This window comes from Aythya ferina (genome assembly GCF_964211825.1).
Source record: "Aythya ferina genome assembly, chromosome: Z".
Lineage (NCBI taxonomy): Eukaryota > Metazoa > Chordata > Aves > Anseriformes > Anatidae > Aythya > Aythya ferina.
Window position 1 is genome coordinate 85,118,164 of NC_140299.1, and position 27,048 is coordinate 85,145,211.

Here is a 27,048-nt window from a genome sequence, read left to right on the forward strand (position 1 = left end):
GGTCTGACCTCAGGCAATGTCCCTCGTAATTATATTCCTATTCTACTGCGAGCATCTTCCTCAAGCAAGAATCTGGATGTCCCTGATGAAACATGGGGATTCACCTGAGTAGAGCCAAGGACCTTTTAACTCATCAGCCCCAATCATGACCAGAAAGGCTCATTGTGGCCCCATGGCAATGGCAGAACTTCATAAAACAGGCTCTCTTGAGTCCCTATAAACATTTCATCAGACTGCACCTGTTCTGGGGCAGGCACTGGGTAGAACCAATGAGAATGGCATGCTCCTAACTGCTCTCACTAGTACTCCTCTTCAGGACCTGAACCATGGCAGAAAAGCAACTGTAAGCAGCCTGAACATAAGCCTGAGGACATTAGATCCATCCACAGACATGGCTCATTCTGCTCATTCTGTAGCAAACGAGGTGCAACAACTAGCAAGCAAGGAGGTCATTTTTTGAAAGGAATGAAAAAACCTGTCAGTGATGGGACAAAAGAACCGTTCTTGCAGCACAGATCACAACATCACACATAAGGGGAGCATGCAAGCATTTGGACATAGCATGAGAAGTCAGACATAAGCAACATGGCACAGCTCTTGGACAATTGTATAAGCCCCACAAAGAACTTCAGTTCTCCTGACCTCAGCATGTTTCTCCTGAAGTGCTGGAGCCTCTTGAGAACATTTTCATTTGTACTGCATCAACCTGGCTGGTAGTTCAAAGCAGCAGAAGGGTGGTCTGGCACCCCTCTGACCTTTCCCCATCCCCTCAAGACCTTATCTTCACCAGTGGCTGAGCAGATAAAGCTCCATTTTTTCTGTTATCCTCATCCCATGCTTCCTCTTGATCCTCAGGCTCTGCATTGTTATTGCGATTTCCCAGCTCCTCTTCCTCTTTTAGGAATCCATCAATGTTCAGCCCCTGCAGGAGTGCCACCACTACCTCTGGCTTGGGCAGTTTAGTTATCTTAAAGTGTTTCTTATAATGGGGTGTGTCCTTGTGGATAAGCCTCTGTTTCTCCACTGGGAATGGTCACTTTTCATCTTCATCCTCATCTTCACTCCTTATTAATGTGTCCTCAGTAAAGTGTACAGTGGGCTGCAATGGCAAAGCCCCAGAAAGACTGTGAGCCTCAGATAACAGCCATAGCTGCAGGCAGCACATAAATCTGCTGTCCCTCTACTACCAACACATGCAAAGCCAGCATTTCTGCTTTAATGTTAAAGAAGATGCAGGAATACATACCCCAATTTCCCTATACTTGTTTTCGCCCCATCTCCCATATCAACTCCTTCACCTAGACACATCTGTCAGCTTCATGGGCACTCAAACCTGTAACCCTGACTTTTGCACAGTCCCTGCCTCATTCCCATGTTATTTTTCCTAGTCTTTGATGGACCCTGTTCCACCACGCTCCCTGAATCTCTCCTTGCAGTTAGCTTCCAGGGCCTTTACTTGCCTCCAGCAATGCCCAAATCATACTCTGTAAATCCATTTATAATTTTCTCAGAAACTTTCAAATCCTTCCACTTTTAAACATGACCCTGATGCAGTTCCTAGATTCCTACCTCATTGTATTCTACTTCTACATCTTCCTCCTCTTGGACAGCTGCTTCTTTATGCTCTTCTTCAGCTTTTGGCTTTACAACCTTCTCCAGCTCCTGCATCTCAGACAGCTGCCCATCTGGCCAGCTCCTTTGTCCCTCTTCTCCCTGCTCCTCTCCCCTAAGGTCAGCAAGAGGTGGTGCTGTTAGAAAGGTGGGAGTCCTCACTGTGATTTGATGTGGCACTCAGTCTTTCTCCTGGGAAGATGATAGATTACAAAAATCAAGACGGAAACCAAAGTAGGAAATGTATCGGTATAATCTGATTGGTGCAGGGTGGGGTATGGTCCACTGCCAACAGAACCAGCTTTTTCAAGTTGCCCACTACCATCCTAGCTCTACCCGTTTCACCATCTATGTGGGCATTTATTGTCAATATCACACCTGGGCAGCAAGGCAACATCCCCCAGTACTCTATTCCCATCAATCTTTATTCAGTATATCAGAGCCTTCTTTTTCTCTCCCTCTTCTGTGACTGAAGTGGCATTGAGGCACACATTCCCCATTATGGCCTTTTCCGTATCCTTGCTGTATCTTGTGCTGTCTCAGTGGTCCTAGCAGACACCACAAGGTAGCTTATAACTCATGAAATGCAAGCAATCCATGCTCAGTCCAGTCTCACATTTCCCAAAAGTTAAGTTCTTTCTGCCCAGCTTACAAACACTGCCTCTCCATTTCCCCCATCTGCAACATGTTCTGTACAGTTATCCATTTCTTAGTGAACAGCACTCGCTTCTGACTTAGGTGAATTCAGGTCTGTGCCAGGTTTTGCAGCATGTACCTCATTGCACGGAACTTCAACAACTTTCTTCATAACCTTCAGCTCACCGGGATGAGGGGTTGCTCTGCGCTGTAGGCCCTACCGAAGAAAAAGCACTCATGCAGAGCATGACATTTAACAATCAGAGGAATACGTGTCATACCTCAAGATTGAATCAGTTCAAATGACATGTTTTATCAGACCACTAGAGCCCAAGCTGGACATGAACAAAATGTCACAGAATCTGATGTGGACTTCTCTGCTATTACAGTGTGCAGCTGGGTACAGGACTTCATTCTGGTCTAACCAAAGCTCGCACAAGTTTGGTAGCACTCCCAGAGTTATCTGGCTGTAACAGAGCAGGGCAGTAGCAGTGTCACAGCAGCAGCAGTGTCAGTCCTGTCCAGGGGAGAAACTGCTCTAGGATATTCCAAATCACACTAAAACTCTGCAAAACTCGATGTTACTGCTTTCACACCTCCTACAACCATTCATCAAATGGTTTATGAAACTAACATTTTGGTTTGCCACAATACTGCAGCAAATATGTTTGGAGGTGTCTGGGTTAGCATACTGGCTGCAGAAGCTCCCAACAGGAAACATGGAAGACAACAGGAAGGACTGTCCAGTAGCAAGGTTTTGGAAATGCTGGACCCACAGTAGAAATGTGTCTTTCTCCCCCTCCTCCCAGACATGAATAAAAGCTTTTGGTTAACACTGACAATCCCAACATGATATAGCAGCGCTATCAGCAATGGTAGACGTGTTCATAGTATTGCTCCTTTTGTTACCTGTAAACACAACACACACTGATGAGTGTTTGGTTTAGGAGTTAAAGCACCACTCGAGTGCTGTTCAAGCATCAGCCAACTGTTCTCACAAGCAGGCTGCAGCTTTGTGCATAGGAAGCTGCAAAATCTCTTCTGTCTCCCATTTTAGTTGGCTTTCTGCCAAAAAGCATTTCAGAACATTAAGAACAGGATTCAGTAACAACTTGATCCACAACTGCAAAGTTAAATATCACTGGATTTTCCCCAGTGTCAAGACGAGCTGTAATTCAAGATTATGCACTGGCTCTCAGCGTACTTAGGTTTAGGCTTGGGTTTAGAGCCCTCCATGGAGGCACCCTGATCCAGAGGGCACACACCACATGCTAGGCTGACATCACTGTCAGGAACAACATGGAATGGTCCTGTACTTTCTAAAGGAGAAAATAAATTACGAAGGGAAATGCAGAAAGTCAGCCCAGCAGAAGTGAAAAACGACAGCTGGTGGCAGTGAAACACAGCAGAGAAATAAAGTACCAGACAAGAATTTCATTGGAAAGGAAAGATCTTTAGGCAGCTAGATAGCAACAAAGAATGCCTCAGAGCAAAGGGGCTTGGAAAAAGCAGAGCAAGGTGTGTATAAGGGTAGTAGAAAGTGAAACAGGGCCAACACGCAAAGAAAACATTACACTGGGAACAATGACTAGGCCATCCTGGGCAGATCAGAATCTTCCCAAATAACCTGAGGGTCTACTTCTTTGCATTTCAGACAAAACAAAACAAAACAAAACAAGAAACACTTCCAAAAAGGTACAGATGCTATCCCTACCAACCACCCATATTCCCTCCCCACCATCCCTCACCTACCAGTAATTCCAGGTCATTAGCACCAAGGTCCAACTGTTCTAACTTGACAAGGAATGAGAGTGAACTGCAAGATACAGGGAATAGAAAGGGGAAAAGAGAGGAAGAGGAAGAGGAAGAGGAAGAGAGAATGAGAGAGAGAGAGAGAGAGAAAGGAAGGAAGGAAGGAAGGAAGGAAGGAAGGAAGGAAGGAAGGAAGGAAGGAAGGAAGGAAGGAAGGAAGGAAGGAAGGAAGGAAGGAAGGAAGGAAGGGAGGAAGGAAGGGAGGAAGAAGGAAGGAAAGAAGGAAGGAAAGGAAAGGAAAGGAAAGGAAAGGAAAGGAAAGGAAAGGAAAGGAAAGGAAAGGAAAGGAAAGGAAAGGAAAGGAAAGGAAAGGAAAACTAATAATAATGTGTACAAACAAGTGATGTACAATGCACCCGCTGACTGATGCCCAGGCTATCCCTAAGCAGCCAGACCCACCACCCTGTCCAGCCCCCCATATAATTGTTCAGCATGATGCCATATGGTGTGGATTAGCCCTTTGGCCAATTTGGGTCAGCTGTCCTGGGTTTGTCCCCTCCCAGCTTCTTCTTCACCCCAGCCTGCCTGCTGGCAGGACGGAGCAAGAACCTGAGAAGTCCTTGGCTTAGTGTAAGAACTGCTCTGCAACAATTAAAACATCAGGGTGATACCAACGTTAGTCTCATACTAAATCCCAAACACAGCTCTGTAACCTGCCCTGATACTGACATCAGGCTGACGGGCCTGTAATTCCCTGCAAAGTCCTTCCAGCCCTTCCTGTTGCCTGGAGGCACGTCTGCCAGCCTGCAGTCCACTGGGGCCTCCCTCATCACAGTGGGCAGCAGAAGAGACCTGCTGCGCTCCTCCCTTGCCACGGGAGCCCCACGGCTCCCACTGTCCCCCCAGGCCACAGTGAGCTCCACAGCCCTTCCAAGGAGGCAGGAGCAGCTGGTGCAGCAAGGCTGCCTCTGCCCTCCGCAAGCAACCTCAGGGCCCCATATACAACAGCCTGGCAGCATGGCTCTTACCCTCCAAACCGTCACACAGGTAGTCATTGTGGGCTTACATATGATGTTACAAGCACCCTGAAGTCCATAGCACTAATATCTACCTCTCTGTGAATATAACAGGCCATCAAATTATGGTCCCTTCATTTCGTATTTCATGTTAACAGTTAATATGTCACTCGGTAGTCATGTAACTTATTTCTCTTGAGACCTAAGACAATATTAAATTACATCTCATGCTTCTTCTATATTTGTCAAGGTGGGTGATTTATGGACTAATGAACACATTTCATGTGAACTTTTACAATATTCACCTAGTTTCATTTCCATACTCAATATGATGTTCATGAAGGTGCATGACTACAGGATTGCTTTTCTCCAGTTAATTAGAATTCAGAGCATTTCTCTAGGTTAAAAGCAAAGAGTATGCAGCCACTTATGTTAAAATTGTTGCCCTGATTTTCACTGCTAGTGATTTCAAATTCTTTTCAGGCTAATTGGTCTGCTTTTCACATTACTTAGCTTTCATCATCCCTTTGCACTTCATTTATAGCATATTCATTTTTTATATATCAGAATCCTACTCACTGCACTTTAGAAAACAGTCTTCCTGGCAGGGGAGAAGGAACAGAGGTCTATGAAATAGGATATAGCTAATGATGTAATTAGCAGTATACCAAGCTAGTACCAGACCCAAAGGATTATAAATTTTATAAATGTTTATAAATCTAGTTATCTGATTAATTTTATATTTTGGCTTTTGGTTTTGGTTGGATGGTTTATTGGTTGGTTTGGTTTGGTTTGGCTTGGCTTGGTTTTGTTGTTGTTTTGTTTTGTTTTTGAGAAAGCCTGAGAAAGTCATAATTTTGATGAGGCTGAAACTCATGAGTGGTATATGGATAACTTTTCAGCCCAGGGAGGTTTGCATCTCTTTTTCCAGTGAGCTATTCATTCAAGAATAGCTCTAGAATAGTTGAGCTATTGATCAGCATCCAGGTGATTTTTTATATTGTTTTTGCAGATGTGGAGGGATGAGGCATGTGCTACAGGGTAATGGATGCAGTGGAGTTCTCTGTAAAGGTGATCTAGTGTATAGTGTTGGAGAGAAGGCACTACAGTTGGTGACTACATGAAAATAGTTTTTGCTTGTTTGGAAGCTCTCTACAGGTACCTCAAAGGAGGCTGTAGCAAGGTGGGGGTTGGTCTGTTCTCCCACGTGCCTGGTGACAGGACGAGGGGGAATGGGCTAAAGTTGCACCAGGGGAGTTTTAGGTTGGATCTTAGGAAGAACTTCTTTACTGAAAGGGTTGCTAGACATTGGAACAGGCTGCCCAGGGAAGTGGTGGAGTCACCATCCCTGGAAGTCTTGAAAAGACGTTTAGATGTAGAGCTTAGGGATATGGTTTAGTGGGAACTGTTAGTGTTAGGTCAGAGGTTGGACTCGATGATCTTGAGGTCTCTTCCAACCTAGAAATTCTGTGATTCTGTGTGATTCTGTGAAGATGCAAAGCAGGGCATGAAGTGGAATGTCAGCACCAGAGCCTACCTGAGCAAGTTAAGTGATGACCACCATGTTGAAACAGAGGTTATTTATTTGAGGGACTGGTGTGGCAGTTTTAAGTATTTCCCGTTTGGGTATTACAGGTGATGCCCAGTCCTCAGTGTGGGAGAATTATCCTTGGGGCAGGTGAATGGTTTGGGTAAAGGAGTGGGAGAGAGGAATCGCGGGAGGTAGATGCAGAGAATAGTCAGACTTGCTAGTGTCTCTGATAAGCACTGGCCTTGGGCAAGGTGGGAGTTGAGCAGCCTGCTTCCACTTCTCTCTTATACAGATGTTGTGGATGGAGGTCTGTAGGCTTGGTATGAGAGGCTACTGAGGGACGGTGTCTTGCCATATGAGGATGGTCCTTATCTGGCAGCAGAAGAGAATCTTGAAGGCCATGGTGCCTGGAGTGAAACCTTTCATTTGATTATTTGTAAAATGAATCTTAATGAAATACATGCTAAACATACATATCTTTACTATTTGACTCTCCGCACAAATCATGCTAGACATCACTCCAGGGAAGGGAACAGATAATGTAAGGATATAAAGGAAATGGTTTTAGTGTTAGGAAAAAGCGTTGGTGTTAGCATTAGTTGATAAAGTGAGAGGAATGCCATAAAAGAGCTGGGGGGAGAAAGAAGAGATTGGAAAGCTGGAAGAGGTAGGTGAAAGGCTGGGCTCCTTCGTCTCCACCAAGACAGGGATGCCTTGTTGGTAAGCTCTGCACCTTCATCTTTTGGAGAGGAATACCTGAGATAGCATTTTGCTAGCACTGTTATCAGATATGAGCGCTATTGCAGAAAGTGTGTTTATCAAAAACAATTCCAAATCTCATATAGAAAATAGAATCATAGAATCATCCAGGTTGGAAAACACCTCTAAGATCATCTAGTCCAGTCCCATCTGTCACCTTATTAGAAGTTTTCAACTTTGTGAAACTGTCTCAGTGAAAGTTGTTGGCAGGGCTCTTAAACAGGCAAGTGTTTGACTTTGATAGGCACCTTTTAATGTGACACAGATCCTACTCCCACTCCACCTAGGTCTCCCACAAAAAGTTATTTACAACAGAAGCCATTTTATATCTCATGGTATATCTCTACTTCCTTTGGCAGTGTGAGAAAAATCTCAATTAATTTTCTTCAGACAGGATCTTCTGCAAAGCTATTTTATTTGTGATTGGAATGGCGGAAGTCCTGTCAATTAAGAGTGCATTTTAGTAAACAAATCATAACCTTTTATTCCCTATTACCCGACGCCTGATCACCTCCCCTGTTTCCTCATTGACTGAGTACTACAGGTTCACAAGCTACTCAACACTCCTCTATAGCATATATGTACGATTTTCCTTTCTTTCTTTTTTTTTTTTTTTTTTTTTTCCAACCCTTTAATTTCTCCTTTCTTATGTTTTGAGAATTTGTGATCTTTGTTTTACTATTCTCACACTGCTCATCCTATTTTTCTCAAGCTTCTACCTTGTTCTGGAACAGTGAGGGGCCTTCTACTGTCCACTTACCTACTTTGCATTTCTCCTTGTTATGACTCCACAACTACCTTTGAATACAGAAAACTAGTTCTCTACTGCAAAAACACAACTTAGTTTCTCACAGCAGCCTTTTCACACACTCACTCACAACGGAAGTCTGTACTCTCTCTGTCTCCAAATCCTAACCCTAACTCTGAACTTTCTGTGAAACAAAACAATTTGTGGACTTTGACTGATTCCAAAGTGCTGCCCATACAGCAGGGCCCCACGTGCCCCAAGGCTCCAAGAGCCCTGCTGGCATATCATAGTGGGACTGGCTCTGGTCTGCACTCAGCTCACAACCACAAGATGTGTGCTGCTGTGTCCCCAACCCCAAAGGCACATCCTTTGAAAGTCCCTTCACAGTCACACTAACAATGGGAGTCTGTGTTTTCTCTCTCTCCAAACCCTAAGCCTAACTCTAGACAGTGCCCACGTCCAACACACACCACACACAGCACTTCCATGAAATGCTGCTTGCAGTGGAAGCAATTTATTTAGTAGCCCTTGATTTCCTTTGGCAGCCTTTTAATGAAATTGCTCACAATGGGAGTCTGGACTTTCTCTGTCTCTCTCTAAACCCTAACCCTAGCCCTAGACATTGCCTAGATCCAAGAAACATTTCACCTAGTGCTCCCAAGAAAAATTGCTCGCAACAGAATCTTTTGGTAGCCCTCCACTTGCTTTGGCAGCACTCTCACAACTTCAGTCACAAGGGGAGTCTGTGCTTCCTTTCTTTCCAAACATAAGGACAGGGCTAAGACAGCTCCCAGGTCAAACATTCGTCCTAGCAAGAGCTCCCATGAAAAAGTGTTCCCATCTGAAGCATTTGGTAGCCCTCAACTTCCTTTGGCAGCCCTTTCACAACCTTAGTCCTAGAGAGAGTTTGACCTTTCTCTCTCAAAACCTTAATCCTAACCCTAGGCAGTGCCCTAGTCAACACCCTCTTCCAATACCCACCCCACCTAGGCTCCCATAAAATAGTGCTCACAACAGAAACCTCTTGATAGTCCTTGACCTTCTTTGGCAGAATTTTCACAAACCCACTCAAAAAGGGAATCTAGCTTAGAGCTTGGGGATATGATTTAGCGGAGGACTGTTAGTGTTAGCTCAGAGGTTGGACTCGATGATCTTGAGGTCTCTTCCAACCTAGAAATTCTGCGATTCTGTAAATATTAATTCGGAGAAGTTTTAGCATCTTCCCCATCTCAGTAGCACATATGAAGCAAGGAGTGTTGCCTACATATTCATTCTTAATCCATCGCTCTCTAATTTCTAATCCCATGTTTCACAACGAGGAGCAGCCCAACGATCAAGCGCAGCAAGGACCTGGGCCAGCACCGCGGAGCCCATGTGGCCGCCTGGCACCGCAGAACTACAGCTCCCAGCACGCCTCGGGACGGAGCAGCCCACCTGACCCTGCGGGGACTCTGGAACGCCCCCCCACCGTGGCCCTCCCCTCCTCTGCTCGCTCTGCACTATGGCAGCTTCCACCGTCCCAAACTGCCCATGCTGTCTCTCTCCAGGTGCCCACACAGGTTCCGAGGGAGCCTTCAGACCGCCTCCCTGGTAAGGCAGCTTGTGCTGACGGGCCTGCTTCAGTGCCCCGCGTCTCTTGCTGGGGGAGCAAGCTCTCCTTTTCTGAGAAGAACTTGCTTCTTATTTCCAACCTGAACCTTCCCTGGCAAGGCCTGACAACCACCACCATAAGAGAACAGATGTTTTACTAAGACACACTGAGAAAAGCAGGGATGGAAAGTCAGTTGTCGGGGTGGGAGTCTTCTTCCTGAGAGGAGTCCATTCTCCTGTCCACGTTGGCTTTCATGCGAGCTGCCAGGCGGGAGAACCTCCGTCCTGCTGATGTGCCCTCCAGGCTGTAGAGGTGCCCCAGTAAGGAGAGGCAGCGGGTCTGCTGAAGCATCCAGGCTAGCTTCTTCCTCCTGACACACAAGAGAAACTGCTGAGCCCAGAGGCGCGGCTGTAGAGCACCAAACCAGACTGGGCAGGGGAAAGTGGGGTGGCAGCTGAGACACGTACACCTCCTCAGAGGAAGGGAGCTGGTGCTGGAAGGGCTGCCGGCACGGAAGTGGGCAAATGAAGAAGTGCTGCCAGGGGCAGCCAACCGCTACAGAGGGTGTGCTGGCACTACAGCACGGGGGGGGGGGGAAGTGATGCCAGGCACCAGCAGGAGAAGGACTATCGCAACTCTGAGCCTTCTCCTCATCACACCCTCCCCCCCCCCAACCTTAACCCAACCCCATCCCATCCCTTGAGGTCACTGCCTTCCTTCCCCTGTTAAGCCCGTCCTCCCTGTTCACATCTCTTCTCTGTTCCCAGCCACCCCAGCCTCATCCGAAACGTGCCAGCAGGTGCATCCCTCGGCACAAGCTGCTTTCTACGCAAAGGCCCAGGGACTGCACAGGGGGGCAGCGTGAGGCTGCACTGGCCCCTGTTTGACCCACGTGTCGTGCCTTAATGCCTCGGTCCTGCTAATGAGCTATGGCACAGCTTAGGTGTGGCCTGAAGTCCAGGCAGGCCTGGGCCTGAATGCCTGGCACCAGAATACTCTTCCTTTCCCACGCTCTCCCTTCTGCTGCTTACCGAGCCTCTAGCGGAAGAGAGGGTGTTCTTCTGTTTGTGGCACAAAGAGCACCCTGAAACCTTTCCCACAGAGACTTGACAAAGGCTCCGGCGCGTGTCTGAGGGAATCGCTTTTTCAGAAGGCTCAGCGCCTGCCTGGTCGTTTTCTTGGCCAGCCCCACGCGTCCTAGATTACAGCAGACCTGCACAGGAAGAGGAAGCCATGCAGACATGGACCGCTTTCCCAAGCCTCTCCTCCTGCAGAGGCTGCAGAAATGTATAAGGGGCTGGCCATAGCAGGGACACCCCCTGCAAGAAGGGCGTCACCCTGCCGCTTTACCTCCGCTTTGAGGCTGAAGAAGGTCGCCTCCTCAAAGCAGTCTAACACAGTTGCTGTCTTCCCCATGGAGTTCCTCAGGACCTCCGCTTCGTTGAGCTTCATAAGGGCCTTTGAGCAAGCACACAGGCAGCAGGTGAGCATCAGTGCAGAGCCCCCAGCTAGCTCCACCCTTCCCTCTTGCCTCCTGTGGCACCTGCCTTAGGAGGGCCCGCATCTCCCCATGTGATCCCTGCCCTAGCACAGTGCCCCGTGGGCTCAGAGCTCAGGCACCAAGGGAGCCTTCAGACTGCCTCCCAGGTACTGCAGCTTGTGCTGACGGGCCTGCTTCAGTGCCCCGCGTCTCTTGCTGTGGGAGAGGCAAAGCGCAGGAAACAGTCCGGCTCTGCCCCCACTGTTTCTTTTGGGAGGCCCCTCAGCGGGCGTGTCCTGTTGCAGTGGACTCCAGGTGCAATGCGTGCTGGCAAGCAGGGTCACTCACCATGTAGCTGTTGGAGACGTGCAGGTAGGCAGCCGCGCACTCCAGCAGGTAGTAGAAGGCTCGGGAAGCATTGCCTGTTGCCACATAGTGGCGAGCCAAAGGCATAAGCACTGATTCAATGACGGCTTCGCATTTGCAGGAACACTCGCCACCATCCTTCTCTTTGGTCCTGCTGGGCTGCACACTTGTCCATTTGCCCTCTGGTGGAAACCGCTCTGACGCTCTGGTCAGAGGCAGGTTGCCAGGAAAAGAAGAGAGCAAAGAGCAGATGAGCATCACCTGAGATGACCCTGCTCTCCCTACGGGTAGCAACAAACCCCTATTTCCTGCTGTCTCATCCCAGCTCCCACCCCACAGCCAGCCTCCTCCTCCCAAAGCTGGAGTCCCAGCCAGCAGCCAAATGGCAGAGCTCCATCTGTCTCCTCTGGAGCTCGCTCGTTTCCACAATCATCAGAACCTTGTCTCCTCACCTGAACTCCTCCTCCGAGAAAGCCTGCTGCGGCTGCAGGGCATTTGCACTACCTGGGAAGAAGAGAGCGTGTCAAGGGACTCCCCACGTAGCCCGGGCTAAGAGCTGCAGGCTTGCAAGGGTCCTGTCGAGCAGACCCAGGGCACAAGAGCTGCGGTGATCGTCCTTGTCCCCTGGCTTATCCCTGGTGTTGGGGACCCGGTGGGCCCCAGCCTGCATGGGCCTGGACTTCCAGGGGGAGGGGGCTCCGCTGCACGGCACACAGCCTACCTTCAGGGGTGTGAGTCCTGTCCTTCAGGTGTTCTCCAGCGAGCACCAAGGCCTCCCAGCTGTGCCAGTCATCTTCGTCAGCAGAGCCCTGGCAGTTTTCCCCATCCTGGGGACTGGGGACGGCGAAGCGGTGGAAGGCCACAAAGTCCCCTCCGTGGCAGCTCCGGCATTTGTGCGCGTGCTTCTCCAGGAAGGCAGCACACTTGCGCTGCGTGCTGGCCCTCTGTCTCTTGGGCCACAGCTCGTAGGCTGCCTCCCGCAGCAGCGGGGCACAGAAGGCCAGAACGCCAGCCTGCTGCTCCGTGGTCTCCTTGCTTGTAGACGGCCTCTCCACCCCTGCAAGGCAATGGATGGTGGCCTCAGCCAGAGTGGTAGAGACATTCCCAACAGCCGCTGGGAATTTCCCTCTGCACAAAGCTGGTGGGGGAAGGCCTCCTTCAGCTACAGCGCTCCTGGGTCTACGTTACTGCCACCACTTACCGCTCCCTGCCTGCTGAGAGGTGGCCGGCCCCTCTTGAGCATCTTGGATGTCTCTGGGCACCCCTGTGTCCTTCAGCCACTTAAGGATGTTGTCGCTCACCAGCATGTCCAACAAATAATTCATCTGCTGCCTGGTGCAACTGGGAAGGATGTGAGCCAGCAGCTGGGTGGTAAACACTGGCCCTATGATGGCTGCAAACTTCAAAACCATCTGCTTCTGCAGCGTGATCCGGTCCAGCTCAGCCAGTGCAATCTCTGTCAAGAAGAAGCAAATCGTCTCTCTCTTTTGTGTCCCGGAGCCTGAGCTTGGAGAGGCTGGACAGTTCCACCACAGGAAACAGGGTAGACTTTGGCCTCTCTTCCTCAGGGTGGCACCTGGTGGGCAATTGGAGCCCAGGGGAATGTCTTCAAGATGGCTCCACTCCTCTTGCAACCACAGGCCACAAGGCCCAGGGATAAGAGCTCCTCCACCACGGATGGGGAGGGCACGATCCTGCGGGTACATGCGACCCGTGATGCGACCTACCGGAGCTGAACTAGGCTGATGCCCAGCAGCGCACACAGAGAGCAGAGAGCGCTTTCACCACCTCAGAGCTGGACTTGGAGCTCCCCACAACTGCTGTGGGCCTCACAGCCGGCCCACAGCCCGGAGGGGGACATCTGTGTCCTTAAGCACAGAGCTCTGTCTGCTCAGACCAGAGTCGCCTTCCTGGCAGGGCCCCCCAGGCTGAGAGGGTGCTTCTGCAGCATGCTGATGCCCAGCCCCTCTCTCACATGCACCCCAGGAAAGGACCCCAGCACAGCCGCGAACTCAGCCCCTCACCTTTCAAGGCAGCCGGCAGCACGGTGGTCTCCAGGCTGACATCTGCTCTGACGGTGCAGACCCTGCCACTGTTATTCCCAGCACTGGAGCTTGAGGTGGCTGAGACAATGGGTGAAGCCTCGACTGCAGAAGCTGGGAAGAGAGAGAGAGAGAGCATGAACAAGGTGGGGCAAGTCCAACCTGTCACGGTTGGGTGCGCTTCATGGCCCGCACCGAATGCGGTCAGTGAGCAGGGCAAACCGGTTTCCACTGCAATGGTTTTGTCTGCATTGCCCTTGCAACTCTTTTTCTGCCTTTGGACCAGCTGCCCAGCTGTACTGAACGAATATCCCGCAACAGAACGCAGCGGTTGCTACCTTTGACAGCGCTCCCTCCCACAGCCAGGGAAATTGCCAGTGATAATCCAAAAGGCAAAGCCCATGCAGGCTGTCCCCAGGGCAACAGCACTCTGCTTGGCGTTGCTCTTGCCATTACTGCTCTTGCGTTACTGCCAAGCTCCTCAGTTCCCAGCGCCTTTGCGGGCATTTCTGGTTTTGGATTACACTTTCCCAGGTCTGACCCTCTCCTGCAGAAGCGCTTTCTTCTCGAGGGAGCTGGTGGCTTGCCAAGGTGACAGCAAGGTGTGCAGGAGCCCACACCTCAGCCAGATCAAGTTCTGTCCTGCTGCCAGATCGGACTCTGCCCAGACTCACTGGAAAGCCACAGGACACGGTCGTGTGTGTGTGTGTGTGTGGGGGGGTGACGTGCAACAGCATCTAGCCAGTCCGCAACAAGAGTGCTTACCGATCAAGCCCTCCCAGTTGTCCTCTACTATTTTGTCCTGCCTCCCAGTGCTGAACAAGAGCATGTTGTTGCGACGCAGGCAGCGCAGCAGTTCCTCACAGTAATATGGGATGCCAGAGCTTCTTTGGATCAGGAACCTAGGCAGGAGCAGACCCAGCAGTGACCAACACCAGGGAAGTATGGTGCAACACAGTTCTGATGGGTGGGTGGTGAGTCACTCAGGCCTCACAGGGTAACCAGCCTCTTTGTCACAGCTACGGCTCACTTCAGAAGGGGGCGGTCCTCCCACTGGCTTGGGCGTTTGGGACCCCTGACCCTACACTGTTTGCTGGAGTCCATGGGGAAATGGTCGTGGGCAATGTCCAAAGCACAACACAGCAAGCCTGATCTTCCCTGTCCTCAGGAGCCCAGATCTGCTCTGGCAGCTGGCTGGACCCCTGCTCCTGGGAATCCCTACTGCAGCCTGGCTACATTGGTCAAAGCCTTTTTCACACCTCAGCCACGCTGAGGCTTGGGTACCCATCTCCCTCTGCTCTCCTCTCTCCTCTTCTCTCCCTTTTCCTCCCTGCCTTGCCCTCCCTCCTCTGCAACAGCAAAGGGCTGTCACTGCCCACGTGCTGCGTCCTGGGAGCTGCCTATTTTTAGCTCACACCTGCTGTGGTGAGTCTTAAGGAGAAACCCAGGTCCTTGCTGGAGTCAAGGATGCTGCCAGAAGGCCCCGTGCTTCCTTTCCTGCGGGGCGACTTCCTTCCGTGGCAGCATAGGTCCAACCCCTCCGGAAGAGCTCCGTGGCCTGCAACATACCTTGCTAGATCCCTGGGGACGCTGACCACTCCAAGGTCCTGGCAGACTTTCTGCACCACAGCTGCAGGTTTCAGCTCTTCCAGATGAAGACAGCTGATTCTCTGGGACGTTGTGCTGTCTGCTGCAGCTTTGAAAAAGCTCTCCGTTCTCTCGTGGCCAGGAGCTAAGCTCATCACCATAAAGAGCGTGACGCTTTGGAGCACGGGCCACATGACAGTCCAGGAGGCAGGGTCGATGAAGTGGGCGTTGTCGATGACAAATATGCCAAATTCTCCTCCAAGGGTCTGAAAAAAGCAGATGGATCTGTGTGGAGTCTGGCGGATTCTCAAGCATCCTCTAGGGGAGGAGATGCAGCCTCTCTCTCCGGAGACGGAGAATACTCAGAAGTCTCTCCCCAGCCGCTTCCCTCTTCAGAAGCTTACTGGCTTTTCATTTCTGCGAGACTTTAAGGCCTCCTGGAACATCACTTGCCCTTCTGAAGAAGGGAGCTTGGGCAAAGGAATGCAGAAGGCGTCAATCCTCCTCCAGGGCACATACCCTCCAACTTAACAGGAGGCAAGCTACGACGAGGCATATGGGGAGGGTGTGAGAGGGGCTTCTGGGAGGAGGGGCTCCTGGGCCCTGAAGGGCGGTGACCCTGGCACATCGTCCTGCTGCCCACTCAGGCTGTTCTGATGTGGAGCCTGCAGCGGGCAGGGTTGTTTTCTTTCTCTGACCCAGGTAGAAGGAGGAACGCTCACCTTCTGTAGCACTTTCCTACAAGTCTTCTGCAACTCCCTTTTCCTTTGAAGGTCATGCATCTTGCAAACCTCGTCTGAGATGGCAAACTGGACAGGAAAGCAGAGTCAGAAAGAAACATCATCCTGGGACCAGGCATGCCTATCCACCAAGCTAGACGGCAGAGCAAAGCGCCTCTGCTTTTGCATGAGGTCAGCGCAAGCCTCTCTTCACTGGCCTTTCCAGGGCGCTGACCAAGACACCTGGCACATGCACAGGACATGAAGTCACCACAGACAAGGAGCCTCCCTGGACCCAGGAATCAGAACGGGGTGCTATGAGCACTGCAACTCCCAGCCCAGCAGAACACCCAAACAACCACCAGACTACCTCAGGAGGCCTCCCTCTCGCTCTCACCTTGACGAGGAAAATGTTGTTGAGGAGGCAGTAACTGCTCTCTTCTATCGCCCCTTGGAGCTTGGCCTGCAGGGTGCGCTGCCGGTCCTCGCACGTTTCACCCGCCTGCAGTCCCAGGGCCCTGGCCACCAGCATACAGACGGCAGAGAAGGGCTGCCTCATGTTGGCCTTGGTCAGTTCCATGGTGACAACCCTGCGGTGCAAAAGCAAAAGGCAGTTGAGCTGCAGAAAAGGCCCCCAGTAGCCCACGCCTGCCTAGACAGGAGAGTTAGAGACTCACGCTGCCTGGTTCTTACTGCAAAGGAACGCAGGGTACACAGTCCCGGGGGTGTGGGCGGAGGGCCAGGCACAGGGCAGAGGCATCGCAGTCTTCCACGAACGTCAGGGGACGGGCATGGGAAGGGTCTCAAAAAACCCACTTACCTGTGCCCAGTGGCCTGGCCCAGAAAGGCCAGCTCAGTAAGTAAGTGGCTCTTTCCAGAGCCCAGAATGCCTGCGTACGCCAGGATGCGCGGCTGTCCCAAAGTCTCATAGGCCTTCAAGCTGCGTTCAAAGAGGTCAATCTCCACCTCCCGACCTGTGAAGACCAACCAGGAAACAAGCTGTTGCAGCATGCTGAAAAGCAGGGCAGCATTCCCTTTTGCTGGCACGGCGGCTTCCCTCCACCACGTCAGCAAGCCTGCCTACACCCAGGCCTCCTTCCAAGCCCCTCATCTCAGAGCCGCCTGCCTGCTGGCCACACGGCGCAGCTCCTAGGAGCTCTTTCCCCTCCGCTTCTCCTCCCACAGGCAATGAGATTCAGCCAGCTGGACGCAGCTCCCCACACTGATCCAGCCCAAGACTGGAGGGCACACTTTGAGGCACTGCAGGCAGCTGCGCCCAAAAGGCATGCCAAACATCTCACTGCACCCTGAGCCCCAGAGCTCTTGCCAGCACCCTGTAGCTAAGGTGGCGTCTTCGGGCCTGTTGTGGTTTTGGCTGCGATACAGCTCCTTGTCTTCACAGGAGCTTGGAGTGTGCTGTGATGTGGTGGACTTGCCACCAAAGGAACGCCGAGAACACACTGAACTCTTGCCGAGCAGTGCTGGCACAGTGTCAAGGCCTCTGCAGTTTCTCATGCTGCCCCACCAGCCAGCAGGCTAGAGGAGGGAGGAAGGGAGCGAGCGGCTGTGTGGGGCTCAGCTGCCTACCGGGGTTAACCTCCAGCAAGGTGCACTGCTTTGGGCAAAGGGAAGCAGCTGGGGTTCTGAAGAGCGAGGACTTCTCTACCTACCCAGCAAGGGGCCATAGTCCGACCTCTTCTTGGTAAGACCCATGTCAAAGATGCTAGAAGCGGGAGAAGACAAAACATGAGTTTCACTTAGTTGTTCAGAAGCCAGGGAATATAGAGCCTGCTGTGTTAGGGGAGGAGACCCGCCGCAGGTAACTGCTTTTCTTTCCAGCAGCATGCTGTCCGGAGCATGCTCCCCGGCCAACGTTCGAGTGGACATGCCAGGACAGCTTCAAGCACGAAGAAGGCCAGCAGCCATGGCGGGACAGCAGAAGGTGTTGGGAGTCCCTCGCCAGAGGCCAAAACCAAAGAAAGCCCAGATGCGGCAAAGAAGCCAGCGTGTGCTGTTGGCTAGTAGACTGCTCTGCCACCCTGGACAAGCAAAAGAAGCCTCTTGGAAAGGAGGACCTGTGTCACTTAGTGGCTCAGGACACCAAGCACCTGGCACCTTTGGCTCAAGTCTTTTGATAGTTTTCAAGAGACAGCAACGTTAACATCCAAAAGGTCCTCCAACCCTGGCCCGGAGGGACAGCTGAGAACTGAGCAGGCAGACAGGAGGAAGAGTGGCCCAGTGGCCCACCTTTCCCCAAGGCGACATGACTGACCCAAAGCTTCCTGCGCAGAAGGAGCTGGGAAAAAATTCCTCCTTGCATCAGAATGACCTCTGCCTTAGCCTTGCACATAGTGGAGCAAACACAGGGCAGGGAGGGAGCCCAGCGGAAAGCCGCTTGGACAAAGCCTGCATGGCTAGCGTGCGTCTCCAAAGCCAGGACAACCTTCTGCACCCCACTGGCGTCACTCGCAGCTCTCTTAGCAGCAGGAGACACAAGGGCAGAAAGGCACAAAGCAGACCCATGCCAGGCCTTTGGATCTTCTTGGCCACAGGGAAGGGATGTCTGTGGGAGGCCAGGCTGGTCTCTTGCTGCACAGCTCCTCTTTACTGGTCAAGGTTGCACCCTTGGCTTCCCCTTGTGGCCCCATCCAGATGGCTCAGAAGACACTCACCACTTGTCGGTGATCCCCACATATTGATAGATAGCGCCGGGATCTGTAACACCTTTCAACTTTGTCTTCGGCAACTCCTTGAAGAGGTAACTGGGCAGGCGAGAGGCCTTGTAGGTGTCTTCATCACAGGACACCAGCCTGGGGTAGTGCACCATCAAGCGGGCACCCAAATTCACCTTATGGCCAATCACTGCCATGGAGAGAGAACACATTGACATGGTGAGGAAAGCAGTCTTGCCCCACCCTTTAAGGCCAAGGGCTACTTCCCCTTGTTGTCCATAGGTGCATGCCTAGTGCACTGCACCAATGAGCACACACAGCAAAGATCTTTTAATTAATTCATTATATAAATATATATATATATTATAATTAAATATTTTATTATATAACTCTGCAGAGTCAGGTGCTTGGCAATCTTCCGCAAAGCCAGCACACCTCTGACTTGAATCACCGTTACTTGTACACAGCAAACTTGTGAAAGCTATCTCTTTGGGTACTTCTGATTGGCTATTACAGCTCACCTAACTTATGTCTCCTGAGTTTGCACATTACAGAGAAAGAGTGGGGGCTGGGGAAGTGGGGACACATCAAATCCCACATTAGCATACGTTAGCATTTTGATGGGTACGATTTTTAATACGTTTATGACCCTTAATGAGCAAAAGGTTACTACAGATTAGTCTGGAGCTGTTGTTCTCCTCCTTGTTTTCACCTTTTGTCCCTTATCTCCCTTGCTGCTGCTAGCTCAAGGCTACCTGTCTCTCTGTTCCCTTATTCTCTCACCTAAAAGACTATACAAGCTATAGAAATACTACACAAGCTACAGGACTCTCTATATTCTTCAAGGTTTCCTTGTTTTTCCCAGCTTTGGGACTACACCCTCAGGCACAGGTCAACCCCGCAGCAGGGCAAGCTGACCCAGCGGGAACCGCAAGTCTCTGAGCCCATTCTCCCACCTCAGGTCGAGACCTGTGACATCTGGGCTGCTCTCGGCAGGCTGTAGCATATGTGCTTGCCCCAGCCTTCCCATCTCTTCATGACTGATGTGTGTGTGACAGGTGTGCTTAAGCACACCCACGCCAGCCTCCCACTCTTCAGACTAAGGTGCGGTACCTGTATGTTCAGCCCTCTCCGGATGGCCACAGAGGCCGTAGAACATCGTCCCGCTGGTGACCCCAATAGACATTGCCCTGGCACACAGGGAGAGAAGTGCAAATTCAGTGGTGCCCCAGGCGCAGTCCTGCTCACCCCGCTCTGCCACTTCCCACGTCTCTCCTTGGCACCAACCAGGGACACCTGCTGTCCCACAGCCGGTGTGTGCCTCGGGGACTTGGAGAGCTCGGGGCACCACACACAAGGGACGTGGGGAGGGTGCACGCAAGACGGCTTGGACCCTTCCCCTGAGGCCCGATGGCTGTGACCTGCAGCAGGCCACAGCCCCTCTCACTAGTGGAGGAAAGCAGGTGCTACCCACAGAGCACCTACAATGCCAGCGACTTTGAGATTAGGCCAGAGCCCTGTTCCTGGCAGGCTGTGCTTGGAGGGACTGCGCCTGGCTGCCGTGAGCTAAGCCCAGGGGCTACCTGCTGCCTCTCAGGGTGCTGCCTCAATCCTGCCAGGGACAAAGGAGGCCAAGCCAGGAGGCCACGTCTCTTGCTGGTCAGCCCCCTTGCGCTGTCCCAGGCAGCACGCATGCCCTGCAACACCGCCACACACTCACTCAAGTTTCCTCAATGATCTGGAGCACGTGCTGAAGATCTGAAGAGCGCTGTCCAAGGCACGGGTGCTCTCGTCACGCAGCTTTGCTCCAGACATTCCGAACACACAGAGGAATGTACAGCCCTGCAGAGGACAGATGCAACACATCTGGTTACAGTGCCTATGGCCAGCAGCTAATGCCGTTCCATTGCAGTCGCCAGGGAGACCAGTAGAGCTGCAGGTCAACACAAAGCCACAGAGGACTGATCCCACCAGCAAGGCAGAGCTGCTCCTCAGTCCCTCTCCACTAAACAGACACAGGCCACCCTCTGGGGGTGGGATTGCTCCCCCACGCTCACCTTATCAAACAGAAGGCTTTTGTTGATTTCACCCTTGTGAGGACTGATGATTGTTGAAATCATCCTGTTGGCATCACGGAGGCCCCTCTGAAGATCCAGTAACCTGGCCTCTGCAGAAAACTGCAGCTGGATAAAGAGGCTGGTGACTGGCCGTAGCTCAGACCACAGCTGCAGCGGCATATCCACGTCCAGCTGGAAGTGAAGAGCACGACAGCTTTGCCAGCCTGTTCTCCCGGCGGTTCCTCTGGGCCCGTGCCACGTACCGAGGGAGAGCAGGCATGTTGGCAATACCAGGTACTACTGGAGGAAGGGTAAGTCCCCTGCTCGGTGCCAATCGCAGGCCAGCCTGCGGCAGGCAGGTCATAGCAGAGTCATAGCACAAACGACAGAGGGGAATGTTCCAGCAACACTGCATCTTGTGGCAAGTACGGATGCGAGGGGCGACCCTCTGGCACGTCCCAGGGACTTGAGCAGACTCGCCCCCTTGTCCTCGCCTCGTGCCCACAGCACGTCCAGAGCAAGAGTCATGGAAAAGACAGAGGCAAGTCCACCTCCTGCCACCCGTGCCTCTTTGAGGAGCAGCACAAAATGGGCAGTTGCCTGGCACGTGCAGCACCAGTAAGCCTGCCATCAGGTCCCCTGGGTTCCCGCCCCAGGGTGCTTTTTCTTCCATTTGTCTGTTTTCACGAGAGCTCCACCCATGCAATGCACACCTTCTTCTGCCCTCCCAAAATGCAGCCTCCAGCAGCAGTGGCCTTACCTTCCTGAGAGGAGCTGCTGGTATGTACTTCTGCATCTCTGCTGCCACTTTAGGACCATTGGACACGAGAAAAGCTGGCCTTAGGTGCCCTAAGGGAAGCAAACGCAGGCCTTCACTGGCAGGACGGGACTACAAGGGGGTTGAAAGACGGGGCTGGCACTGGGCAAAGCAGAGCAAAGATTCTTTGGCGTTTCCTCCTGCTCCCCTCTGCAGCTGCTTGGCCAGAGCCATCCCCTGGAAGGAGGGGATGGCAGCGACAGCCTCAGCTGAAGCACAGGAGGGACAAAGGCACGAATGCTGACTGAAAGGTGGAAGAGGGCAGGGGGAGTTCCTCCCTGGAACTCTGAAGCAGGCAGGCCCCATTTTTCCAGCCAGTCTCAGAACACGGTGAAGCAGGGACTCACCTATCCTTTCCAAACGCTGCATCTTCGCGTGTTGCTCAAACTGGCCTGCAGCATCTTGGCATTCTGACCCAGACATGTGCTCCATCCTCTGAACCTGCAGACACGCAGAACAAAAGTACTGCCACTGGCCTCCCCAAGGAGCCCCGGGAGACACAGCCCGCCCCTCCACTCTCACTTTCCAGAGAAGGGCAGAACCTCTTGGTGCAGCAAGCCCACCTCTCTGGATTTTCAGCTGGGACAGAAGTGCCTCCTCAGAAGGACCAGAGCCACGCAGGCATCACCCAAGCATGCCCCAGCTCTCCAGGACAGCTGCGCGACCCACGGGGGACATTGCTGGTGGGGCCCACACCCTTCCTGTGCTTCCCTCGGCCAGTCACACAAAGCAAGCACTACCCAGAGCTACCCCTGAGGTGGAAGGGCAACTGCTTCAGCTCTCTACCAACCCTTACAGCTACAACTCTCTCCACGTCCAGCGCCTCAGCCTTCTGGCACCTGCCTCCTTCCCTCTCAGGTGCAGGTCTTCAGAGAGGCTCTAGAGGCCAACCCGTCCACCTACCTTCAGAACCCGTTTGCCACCAAGAAGCCTGGTCTGGATCTTTTCCTGCTCACACAGCTTCCAGCAGGTGGGCGAGACAATCACTTCACTTTTAACCGCAAGGTTTTGGGCGTTCATAACTTCCTCCAGGGCCTGGCTGCAGATGAAGTACTGCTGATGGTACCCGTCTCCAGCAGCCAGTATGGTCATTTGCCCTGCGGAGATCCCTGGGGAGAGAGCAAGAAGCAGCATTGACACCGGGGAGCAGAAGCAGTCAGCAGCACTGGAGAGTGCCAGGGCTGTGCACGTGGCACAGCTGACCCTGCAGCGCCCATACCTATCTTCAGGTGGAGCTTCTGACCCACGTGTGTGTCACGACTGCCATGCTTCTTCTGGATTTGTTGGCAACACTGCAGCACCAGGCTGATGGTCTGAGGCAGCTGAGCTTCTGATGCTCTCCACAGCACCAGCACAGCATCCCCTGGGGAAAGTGAGGGGAAGGGGAAGGCTCTCCTGAGGGACAGCAGCAAGTGGCCAGCCGGCGTGCAGAGGAGGACGGGCTTGTGGGAGGGCATCCTCCTGAAGGACAGCACCCTGGCCACAGGGACCCCTCCCCTCTGCCAGACCAGCCACAGCACCAGCCAGGGCAGCAGGGCAAGAGGGTGGGTGGCGGGGGGACCCTCTGCCCAGCACTCCTCCGCAGCTGCAGCAGCCCAGGGACACCACCGGAGGGATTGCTGCGTGGCCAGAGAGCTGCTCCATCAGGCCAGAGCACAGAGCAAGCGGCTCCCGCGGGAAACACTGCACAGCAGCAGGACATGGAAGCAGCCTCCTCCTAAGGACATACCTCCAAACTTCAGGATGTCTCCTCCAAAATCCAGCACAACTGTGGAGAAAGAAGGGAAGGCAGAGTTATGGGGCACCTTCTTCCGGAATCCGTGGGGCAAGCCACCTGTAGCCACAGCCCTGGCCCCTGTACAGCGAGTTGGGAGGCCACACAAGCACAGTACGGTGCAAGCTGGAAGGCACCTCTGGAGAGTATCTGCTCCAGTCCCGCACCCCGTCTCCACTCAAGCCGAGCCACTCAGAGCCACCTGCCCGGGGCCACGTCCAGACGCCTGGTGAAGATCTCTGAGCGGGGACACTTGCAAATGCTGCCAAAGTGGTGGCCACCACATGCTCACGGTCAGAGACATCCCCCGGGATAAGGGGCTCAGGAGGGCCACACACAGATGTCAGTGCGAGCCTCCCTAGGTCACTGGCACGCTGGCACTCACTGGATGCCCCCAGCCTGCCTGCGGTCCTAATGGCACCAAAGCGGTGTTCCATCGTGGAACTGGAACGGTCTCTCTGCAAGCACAGAGACAGATGCTGAGAAAGCAGGTGTCCCCTTGCTCATACAATCAGAGAATGATCTAGGCTGGAAAAGGCCTTCAAGATCATCAAGTCCGACCATCCACCTAGCCTACTGAGTCCCCATCACTAAACCATCTACCTTAGTGCCATGTCCACACATCTCTTAAATAGCTGCAGGGACTGGGGCTCCATCGCTTAACTGGGCAGGCTGCTCCAGTGCTCAACCACAACCTCCTTGAAGAAATTCTTCCCAGTACCCAACCCAAGCACAGCCTGCCCCAAATCGAGAGCCTTTCCTCATGGCCTCTCTCTTGTCACCTGAGAAAAGAGACCGACTGCCTCTGCGCTGCAGCCTCCTTGCAGGGAGGTGGGAAGCGCAATGAGGTCTCCCCTCAGCCTCCTCTTCTCCAGACTAAACAACCACAATGCCCTCAGCTGCTCCTCGTAACTCTTGTTTTCTAGACCCTTCAGCAGCTTTGATGATCTTCTCTGTACACACGCAAGCAACTCAGACATCCTTCTCGTGGTCAGGGGCCCCGAACTGAATGCAATATTCGAGGTGTGGGCTCACCACTGCCGTGTCCAAGAGCTATCACTTCCCTAGCCCTGCTGGCCACACTAGTTCTCATGCAGGCCAGAATGCCATCGGCCTTTCTAGAGACCTGGGCACGCTGCTTGCACATGTTCAGCTGGCCGCCAAGCAGCAACCCCACATCCTTTTCTACTGGGCACATTTCCAGCCACCCTTCCCCCAGGCCTATGTGGCTGCATTAGGTTGCTGTGTGCCAAGCGCAGGACCCACCACTTAGCCTGGTTCAGTGGCATGTGACTGGACTTGGCCCAGCCTACCTCAGCAAAGCCTTCCCACCCTCAAGCCAGTCAACCGTCCCGCCTAACTTGGAATTGTCTGCAAACTTACTGATGGAGGGTGCATTCAATCCCCTCCTCCCTCCTGGTCACTGATGAAAATGTTAAACAAAAAAGGCCCTGGTAGAGTGCCCTGGAGAAGGCCACTGGTGTCCAGACACCAACTGGATTGAACCTGGATTGAACTCCGCTTGCTAGGACTCCTTAAGCCCAGCCGTCCAGCCACTTCTTTACCCAGCAAACAGTATGTCTGCCCAAGCCCTGAGCAGCCAGTCTCTCTGGGAGAATACTGTGGGCAGCAGTGTCAAACGCTTTATAAAAAGCCAGGCAGACAATGACCAGAGCCTCTCCCTCCTCTACCAAGTGGGTCACCTTGTCGTAGGAGATCAGGGTAGTCAGGAGGCACCTAGCCTTCAAAATCCCACGCCAGCTGCTTCTGATCCCTCCATTGGAGGCATGTGCCATGTCACAGCACTCAGGATCACCTGCTCCGTAACCTGCCCTGATACTGACATCAGGCTGACGGGCCTGTAATTCCCTGCAAAGTCCTTCCAGCCCTTCCTGTTGCCTGGAGGCACGTCTGCCAGCCTGCAGTCCACTGGGGCCTCCCTCATCACAGTGGGCAGCAGAAGAGACCTGCTGCGCTCCTCCCTTGCCACGGGAGCCCCACGGCTCCCACTGTCCCCCCAGGCCACAGTGAGCTCCACAGCCCTTCCAAGGAGGCAGGAGCAGCTGGTGCAGCAAGGCTGCCTCTGCCCTCCGCAAGCAACCTCAGGGCCCCATATACAACAGCCTGGCAGCATGGCTCTTACCCTCCAAAACGTCGCTCATGTAGTCATTGAGTGTTTGTGCCAGCTCGTCAGCACCTCTGCCTGTGCCGCTCTGCTGGACACACTTCTCTGACAAAGAAGTGAAACCTGCAGGAAGAACAGGCAGAAATCAGGACATGTCTACGTGGGCCACAGGGCCTGGCAGCCAGTCCCATGCTGCCAAGCCTAAGCGCCTGTCAGTCGCTGCATCGCAAGAGAAGCCAATCCGTGCTCTCTTTAGCCATCACAGCAGGAGTCCTCAAGAGCGACAAGATAGCTGTGCCATCTACGGGCCAGGGCCCCCGAGGGCCTGGTGTGTCCCAATGGCTCGTTTCCGGGGAGGCTCTACCGTGCCCAACCCACCTGAAAAATCCGCTAAGAACAGCACTCCCACGATAAGCCTGGGGATCTGTCTGTCCCAGGTGAAGTCCTCAGAAAGAAGATCGGGGAGGAGCACGCTCCTGTTCTCCATCTCAGAGTACGGGTACTTCCCCTCCCAGGCAGATGCTATGGTCAGTGCCCTGTGGTACCGGGGTACCTCAGCAGAAGACAACCATGCCCAGCTGGGAGGGAGGAGATGAAGACCCCTCAGCACCGGACGGTGCAGTGAGCCTGGGGCCTTCTTGAAGGACAGTTTGGTCTCTGCCACCATGGGTCATCACAATCACCTGGTTGTGATGTCATTCATAGGTCATCGCTTAGTGGCTGCCCTCCAGCAACACGGTGGGCTAACAGTGCCATCCTCCATAGATCAATGCCTGCTGAGCAGCAGCCGCTGTGACCCCGTACAAATGTATAGAGCTACTTCTTCCAATGAGGTTATTAAAAAAAAAGGAAAAAAAGTACAAATAGGATTAAGACTGGAAGAGGGTAAAGAACATTCATATATTCATGACAACATTCACCACCAGAACCTTCCAGAATGGTTGCTCAGTTCTTCTGTTCTGGGGGGGTGGTTAGGGGCTGGTGGCAGGGAATGCAGGCTGCTGGTCAGTTAAGTCAGCGGACCACTGACACAACCAGAATGAAGAATGCTAACACATAAATAAAATTCAGAAATTATTCTATTCTGGCTAGAAAAGTTGTTTCATGTTGCTCCATCCATCCAAGAGGAAAGGTTGAAAACAACAGTGGCAACGTGAAGTTTAAGAGAAGAAGAGATAAGGAGTGAAGGATGGAGGATGAGGATGGTAACATAAGCAGCAAACGGTGGTTAGTAATTAACCTCTTAGAAGATCACTAGAAAAGAGATATTTAAGTAGGAGATTTGTTTTGTTTTGAAAACATTGGCTTGTGCTTTTAAGGGTCACCGATTACCTGAACTGTTTGCAAGGTCACTGCTTGAAAACTGGAAAACTTGTTCAATAAAATTAACAATTCTGTATTTTGAAAATGGTATGGTTTAAATATTGAACTTCATAAATGTTCTCATTTGTGTATTGCATTTATGAATCCAGTAGTTCTTAACTGAAAACAACCAAATGTTTTCATTAAGGTTTAATAGCAAATAAATGCATTTCAACTTTCCAAACTCGTTTTTCAGCAATTTTAGCCTACTGTAATTCCAATTACTTGATTCAAATCATGCTTCAGTCTGGTGTAACAACAAAATCAAGTTTAACTTTCATTATTCCATTATTGCCTAACATTTTCCCAGAGTAAACGTAATTTAGATGGATATAAAAGACACCGCATGTAACCAGCACAAAAACAGTCACTTCATTTTAAATGTGCATAAAAAAAAAAAAAA

At 52.3% G+C, this 27,048-nt stretch overlaps 1 protein-coding gene and 1 long non-coding RNA gene across 4 annotated transcripts; both read right to left on the reverse strand.

Moving 5' to 3' along the window:
* Positions 1-299: 299 nt before the first annotated feature.
* LOC311427718 lies at positions 300-2,439 on the reverse strand. The gene is made up of 3 exons (XR_014687515.1): positions 2,335-2,439; positions 1,570-1,800; positions 300-1,099 (listed from the first exon to the last, which is right to left on the reverse strand). It is a non-coding gene; the product is annotated as an uncharacterized lncRNA (long non-coding RNA).
* Positions 2,440-7,703: 5,264 nt separating this feature from the next.
* On the reverse strand, positions 7,704-26,500 carry LOC311427526 (adenylate cyclase type 10-like). Of its 3 annotated transcripts, XM_084504974.1 has the most exons (24): positions 25,302-26,500; positions 23,114-23,152; positions 22,604-22,747; positions 22,288-22,493; positions 21,732-21,825; positions 21,328-21,416; positions 20,568-20,759; positions 20,231-20,352; positions 19,624-19,700; positions 18,511-18,700; positions 17,509-17,561; positions 16,659-16,812; positions 16,236-16,428; positions 15,842-15,928; positions 15,102-15,385; positions 14,298-14,434; positions 13,515-13,646; positions 12,692-12,946; positions 12,212-12,547; positions 11,943-11,994; positions 11,473-11,695; positions 10,995-11,102; positions 10,676-10,857; positions 7,704-10,014 (listed from the first exon to the last, which is right to left on the reverse strand). In XM_084504974.1, exons 1-24 carry the CDS (start codon positions 25,318-25,320, stop codon positions 9,834-9,836), a joined length of 3,549 nt encoding a protein of 1,182 aa, XP_084361100.1. In that variant the 5' UTR covers positions 25,321-26,500; the 3' UTR covers positions 7,704-9,833. The 3 variants fall into 3 exon arrangements, with proteins under 3 accessions (XP_084361100.1, XP_084361099.1, XP_084361101.1); XM_084504973.1 differs by lacking the exon at positions 25,302-26,500 and having other exon boundaries at positions 22,604-23,416; XM_084504975.1 differs by lacking the exons at positions 12,692-12,946; positions 25,302-26,500 and having other exon boundaries at positions 22,604-23,416.
* Positions 26,501-27,048: the final 548 nt, after the last annotated feature.

What these genes read in the sequence shown, in the direction of transcription:
- LOC311427526 (XM_084504973.1), bottom strand. Translation starts at nt 22,841, where the DNA reads ATGCCCTCCCACAAGCCCGTCCTCCTCTGCACGCCGGCTGGCCACTTG. An exon ending in ACAACATTTTCCTCGTCAAG is followed by an intron (nt 15,929 to 16,235) that starts GTGAGAGCGAGA and finishes TTTCCTGTCCAG; the next exon opens with TTTGCCATCTCAGACGAGGT. An exon ending in CAGGACTCACACCCCTGAAG is followed by an intron (nt 11,995 to 12,211) that starts GTAGGCTGTGTG and finishes TCTTCTTCCCAG; the next exon opens with GTAGTGCAAATGCCCTGCAG.